The sequence below is a fragment of the Arachis hypogaea genome, chromosome 1, assembly GCF_003086295.3.
Source record: "Arachis hypogaea cultivar Tifrunner chromosome 1, arahy.Tifrunner.gnm2.J5K5, whole genome shotgun sequence".
NCBI classification, from domain to species: Eukaryota; Viridiplantae; Streptophyta; class Magnoliopsida; order Fabales; family Fabaceae; genus Arachis; species Arachis hypogaea.
This window is the reverse complement of record NC_092036.1, coordinates 94,329,421-94,335,783: the sequence shown is the minus strand read 5'-3', so window position 1 is coordinate 94,335,783 and position 6,363 is coordinate 94,329,421. Positions and strand designations below refer to the sequence as shown.

At 38.3% G+C, this 6,363-nt stretch overlaps 1 protein-coding gene across 1 annotated transcript; it reads left to right on the top strand.

Annotated features, from left to right (window-relative positions):
- The first annotated feature begins 1,311 nt into the window (after positions 1–1,311).
- Positions 1,312–5,995, top strand: LOC112696794 (protein PLASTID MOVEMENT IMPAIRED 1-RELATED 1-like). Its single transcript, XM_025749672.3, has 3 exons — positions 1,312–1,540; positions 1,797–4,421; positions 4,524–5,995. The coding sequence occupies exons 2-3, from the start codon at positions 1,804–1,806 to the stop codon at positions 5,632–5,634; spliced, it is 3,729 nt and encodes a 1,242-aa protein (XP_025605457.1). The 5' UTR covers positions 1,312–1,540; positions 1,797–1,803; the 3' UTR covers positions 5,635–5,995.
- The last annotated feature ends 368 nt before the right edge of the window (positions 5,996–6,363 follow it).

Sequence of the window (6,363 nt, the reverse complement as noted above, 5' to 3'; positions counted from 1 at the left end):
GGTAAAGAGATAATGGACTATTTGTATAATATGTACAATAGGCTATTGAGTTACAAAATGAACATCTAGAATAACCATCTGAGTACTAGGGATAATAAACATCTTCCAAAAAAATTAAACTAATTTTGGAGTTTACCAAGGATTAAACTCTTGACCGGATTTAGCGCTCTAATACCATGTCATGATACAACTCATTCCAAAAGCTTCAATTAATGTGAAAAGATAACACTAATGGTTATATCTCTAATACTCCATAAACCTCCATTGGCTCCTCGTACTTTTCCTAAATAATATTATCATATTCTCAAATGAACTCCTCTCAATTGTTCAGATCAGATTTGCATGGTTCCCGTCTGTGGATGGTGAGTTGGAACCAAGAATGTTGAGTGAACTGATTACTGATGTGGAGGATTGTTGAATCAGAGAAACGTGATGAAATTGAGAGAAGATATGGAATGCATTAAATGATGTTATTACACTGCATGTCATGATATATATACACGAATACACGATGTGTGCTGCTGGTGTAGCAAACACTGTGATTACATTCACTTGTAAGCTAACTATAACTAACTCTAACTACTTGATAAATATCTAGATGCTAACAAGAATCAAAACTTCTCAGAGATCGAAATCTGCACCTTATATATATTTTGTTTTATGAATGATAATTTCTTTGTTTTATATCAAGATTGAATGGCCCCTCATCTTCATAAACTCAAATACACTATATAGTACGGATGGACCTAAAAGATAGTTTAATTTATTGCAACAAGGTAGTTTAATTTACAGAAATGAACATGCTCCATCACATACATATATCTGAGTTGTATGTGTTTTTGGAAATTGTGTTTTGCACATAATGGGATTATTCAACTTGTGTGCTTCCATGATTCATTTATGCATTTTTCATAGTTGGACAATGTCAAGGGACGTTAAAATTCTAGAAAAAAAGAGTATAGTTCAAAAACACATTATTATTATTATTATTATTTCTCTTTTTCCTTTTTTTTTGGAAAGCATTAACATCATGGTTGTTATAAAGTATAAACTATTTCTTTGATAAACTGTTCTCTATTAACTATTGTATTTGCTATTTATGATTTATCGAGACTTTAAATTGGAACCTAACAATTTTATTAAAGACAAATTAATGTTAATAAATAAAAAGATGGATCGAGTAGTATATATATTCCGTTAAAAGATATGCCCGCTACCGCCAATTTAAGACACAAACGATAGGATTAAGAAACGAATCAAGGAAACTAACAAACTTTAACAACAACATGCTCTTTCTCTCTTCTAATCCTCGTTATACTTTCATTTTCCCCCCATTTATTATTCCCTTCTTTTCTCCTCCTCTCTTTTTCTCTATACATTTTATCGCTCAAATTCCCTTCTTTATTTTTTAAAATTCCTTTAGGAAAACCGAGCTTCATTTTTGAATTTCAGAACGGGGGTGGCGAAGGCTTGGATTGCGCAGCATATTGTTTTCTTCTCCCTTGGCTTCCAATGTTGGTATTCCTTCCAATGCCACCCGGTAATCGATCTAAATCTAACCTATCCATCATTTTCTTCTTTTTCTTTTATTTTTTGTTTTTTAATTTTTGGGTTCATCGATTTATTCTATAGAATATTGTAGGAACCTGGTATATACTATTTTGCGTTTTGTTCATTTTGCATGGCATTTTTCTGGGTTCTGGGTTTTGTTCTGCTTAATCTTATTGGTACAATCACCTTTTTGTTTTATTTATTTATTTGAAAGCTTTTCTGAGCAAAACATAATGTCATCAAAGGTTGAAGATGGAAGAAAACAAGAGCAAACAAGGTTATGAAGAGCAAAATGGAGAAAAGAGTAATCAAGGTTCTGAAGAGCAAAAAAGGTTTTTGAGAGGTGTTGAATCTATAAGCAAGGCCCTGAGCCTGGACGGAAGCTCTTCAAAGGATTCATCCTCCACCCCGAGAACTCGGTTCAAATCCATCAGGAAAGCACCGTTACCTGATCCTAAATCAAGTCCTGAGGCTAGTAAAAATGATAATCTGCGCAAGGAGAAGAAGTCCATATGGGATTCATTGAAGGCCCTTTCCCTCTCCCGAAACCGCAAGTTCGAATGCCGGTTTTCCCTCCAAGTCCATTTGATTGAAGGATTGCCTCCTAGTTTCAACGATGCTAGCATCTGTGTGTATTGGAAGAGGAAGCGTGATGTTATGGTGACACACCCTGCCAAGGTGATTCTAGGTGCTGCTGAGTTTGAACAAATGTTGACATACACTTGCACAATCTCTGGAAGTAAGAGTCGACCTCAAAATTCCGCAAAATATGAACCAAAGCATTCTTCACTCTATGCTTCCATGGTTGGTGCTGCAGAACTTGATTTGGGGAAGCACCGGGTCGATCTCACAAGGTTCCTTCCTCTCACACTCGAAGAGCTTTCGGAGGAGAAGAGCTCGGGGAAATGGAGCACAAGTTTTAGATTATCAGGAGCAGCTAAAGGTGCAGTGATGAATGTCAGTTTTGGTTATGTAGTGGTTGGTTCCCATGGTACCATAGGCAATCAGGATTCTCCTAATGAATTGGGGTTGGGGCAGAACGATTCGCCTTCTGCGATGCAACTGGATAAAGCACACGGTCTGACTAAAACAGACCTGTTGCGTACCGGAAGTTTGCCAATCTTTTCCCCGGATTATTCATCCCAAAATGCAGAAGAGGTAATGGATCTTCATGAAGTAATGCCATTGCCAAAATCAGCTAGCTCAGGAGACATCTTTCATCAGAGTCCTGATATAGAAGAGATATGTTCTCCGTACAGACCTAAAGATTATGAAGAAAACATTAACAAACCAGATTCACCTGATATTGAAAACGAGAATCCCAAAAATCATCAAGATATCGAAGAAAAAACATCTCCTCATGCATGTAGCAAACCAGAATATCTTGTGTTTCAAGTTAATGTAGAGACGGTTAAACCAGAGGATTTTCCATCAACTAATTCCAGAGATGAAAAGCATGAAGGGTGTGAATCTAATGGATATTCTGTTGTTGATAAGGCCATTGAATTTTTTTCATCATATGAACGTGTTAATCTAGAGCAATCGTCCATGAAGGCTGTTGTTAAAAAGCATACATTTAACAGTACCAATACACTTGATAGTGTTGCTGAACAAGGATCTTCTCAAGATACTGTTAAACATGATACGCAGGAAAAGGCTCTAGTATGTGAATTTTATCACCAAGATGACTTGTGCACCCAAAAACTTCCCTTGCAAGAAGCAGATTCAGCTTTGGACAGTGTTAAAGATTTGGAGGTAGTGGCACAAGTGTCTGGACAAGAAGAAAATCCTGAAGAATGGGAAGGAGATGGATTTTCTGCTGTTGATAGGGGCATTGAATGCTCATCAGATGAACATGTAAAATTAGAGGTATGCACTGCAAAGGCTCTTGTCGATGATCATAAATTTGACAGTACCAGCATCCTTGAAACTGCTGTTAAACATGATTCCGAGGATGAGGTCAACGATGGTGCTGAGGAAAAGGCTATAGTACATGAGTTTTCTCACAAAGAACTACTCTTGCAAGAAATAGAGTCAGCATTGATCAGTGTCAAAGATTCTCCTATGATCATGGAAGCCAAAACTGAATACAAGAAAAGAAACACATATAGCTTGGATGATGTCACGGGTTCATTTTTAAGCATGCTTGGCATAGACGATAGTCCAATGAAGTTGAGTCCTAAAAGTGGGCTCGAATCTCCAAGAGAGCGCCTTGTAACACAATTTGAGATGGACAGTAGGTCTGAGGACTTCTCATCGTTTGATGTTGATAAGGGAAGTAATAATGAAATAGATGATGCTCACGAAACTTCTATTGGATCAGAGCCCTTGAACTTCTCTAATTGTATCAAGTCATCATCCTTTTCAGAAGATCTTCATGCAGGGCATCTAGTTCAGCTCCAGCATATGAGCGAAGAAAAGGCACAGGCGTTAGAAGAGATGGAAACAGAAGCCTTAACGTGTGAGTTGGGTTTGAATGAGAAGGCTTTTCAATATTCTCCACCAAAAAACTATGCTAGCTATGAAAGTCCAATTCATGCACTACCTGAAGAGCCTTTACGCTTACCTCCATTGGCAGAGGGTTTAGGCCATTGTCTTCAGACAAGTAACGGAGGGTTTCTACGATCTATGAGTCCTTCACTTTTCAAGAATAGTAGAAGTAGTGGGAGACTAGTCATGCAGATTTCTCACCCTGTTGTGGTACCTGCAGAAATGGGTTCTGGGATGATGGAGATTGTACAATGTTTGGCTTTGATGGGAATTGAAAAGCTTTCGATGCTGGCAAAGAAGTTAATGCCTCTGGAAGATATTACAGGGAAGACAATACAACAAATAGCATGGGAAGCTATGACAATAAAGGGAAAAGAGAGGTTTGTCATTTTTACTGATCACTAGTCTTGGAGTTGCATATATAGTTTATCGTTAATTCTGTCGGAATCTTTTACTGAGTGAATTGTCTTTACTTTATGTAGACAATGCCATTTGCAACATAACTTGGTAACACAAGAAGATACAACTTGTGTGCTAAGAGGATTGAAGGGAACATCATCTGGTTCAGTTGGCAACCAGACAGGCTCAGAGTTTGTTGCATTTGAAGCTCTAGCTCCATTGGCTATGGATAAAATAGAAGCACTTGCAATGGAGGGTTTGAGAATACAATCTGGGATGGAGGAGACGGATGCACCATCAAACATCACCGCGCAATCCTTTGGGGATATTTCAGCTCTGCATGCTAAGGGAAATAACAGTAACGAGTCCGATGAAGCTGTTGCTTTGGGGTTGATAGAAACAAAAGATAGCAGTGTTGTTGATGGGATAATGAGCTTATCATTGAGTCTTGATGAATGGATGAGGTTAGATTCTGGCGAGATTGATGATATAGATAATATCAATGAGCATACATCCAAAATTCTAGCTGCCCATCATGTTAACTCCCTTGATTTAATTCATCGGATTTCAAATATCAAGAGGAAACGAGGAAACGAACCTGAGAGGAAACATGGTTTGCTGGGAAACAATTTCACAGTAGCATTAATGGTGCAACTTCGTGATCCTCTGAGATATTTTGAGTCTGTTGGAACACCAATGCTTGCTCTTATACAAGTCAAGAGGGAGTTCTTCCCACCAAAGCCCAGGAATCTATCTGAGGTAGGTAACACCGATGAAGAAGAGGATGATGATTGTAAAACAATAGGCAAGGTTGAGACAGAGAAACCTTCAGAAGGGGAGGGAATTCCTCAGTTCAGAATCACAGAAGTGCATGTTGCAGGCTTGAAAACTGAGCCTGCCTACAAGAAGAAGGATTGGAGGTCTTGGGGCACATCAAGACACCAAAAATCTGGTTCCCGCTGGCTGCTTGCTAACGGAATGGGAAAGTGCGAAAAGAATCCATTCCTCAAGTCAAAGCCTGTTTCCACATGTAATGCTCCACTCACCTCTAAGGTGCAACCTACTGACATATTGTGGAGTATATCATACCGTATGTATGGTACTGGAGATAAACGGGTGGATCTGACAGCATTAAACTCACCTATCAGGAATCCCAATATCATTATACGGAATGAAACTAGAAGACCACGTTGACCGTTGACTGTAGTGTGTAAATTCAGCTTCATTCTTGAGGTCGTCTCAGACTCTCAAGCAATGTTATACGGCTCTTAAAATTGCGTTAGGCGTGTGAACCTCAAACTGGAGATTGTTTGGTTTTGGCAGAGCACAAATCAAACAGGACTTCCCCCTCAGATAAATGCTACATGAGAGATTAAGATATGTTTTTCAATTGTTCCACTATGGGGGGTTTGGTTTGTAATGCACACGCATCAACTGTATTTACGCACTCTAAAAGCTTACTTGCTTGTGTATACATCCAGAATTTTGTAGGGCAGTTCCACGAATGGGTGGAACATCATTACAGGAACTATAAATATAACACGCATGTTCAACTTCCACCCTTGCGTTCTCGTCCATCTCATGCCTAACATGATCAGAACCTACAAGCCATCAAATATTAAATGTTATGTCTACATAAAGTTTCCAAATGGTGCACCAACCTGGCATATTAATAACAAGTATACTATCATGATATCATCTATTTTATTACAAATAAATAAATAAATATATGAATATCAATCTCCCTGACTACTCAACACTTACTAGTATATATCAGCATCATCTTGAACATCGAACTAATTTAAGAAATCCTAGGGTACGCAATAAAACTAGTCTCTTCACTGTTTTCCTCAAAGTTTAAAATCGTATCAAGCTGTTGTTACTTGTTACCTGAGTTAAACCTGACTCGGATATCAACTATCT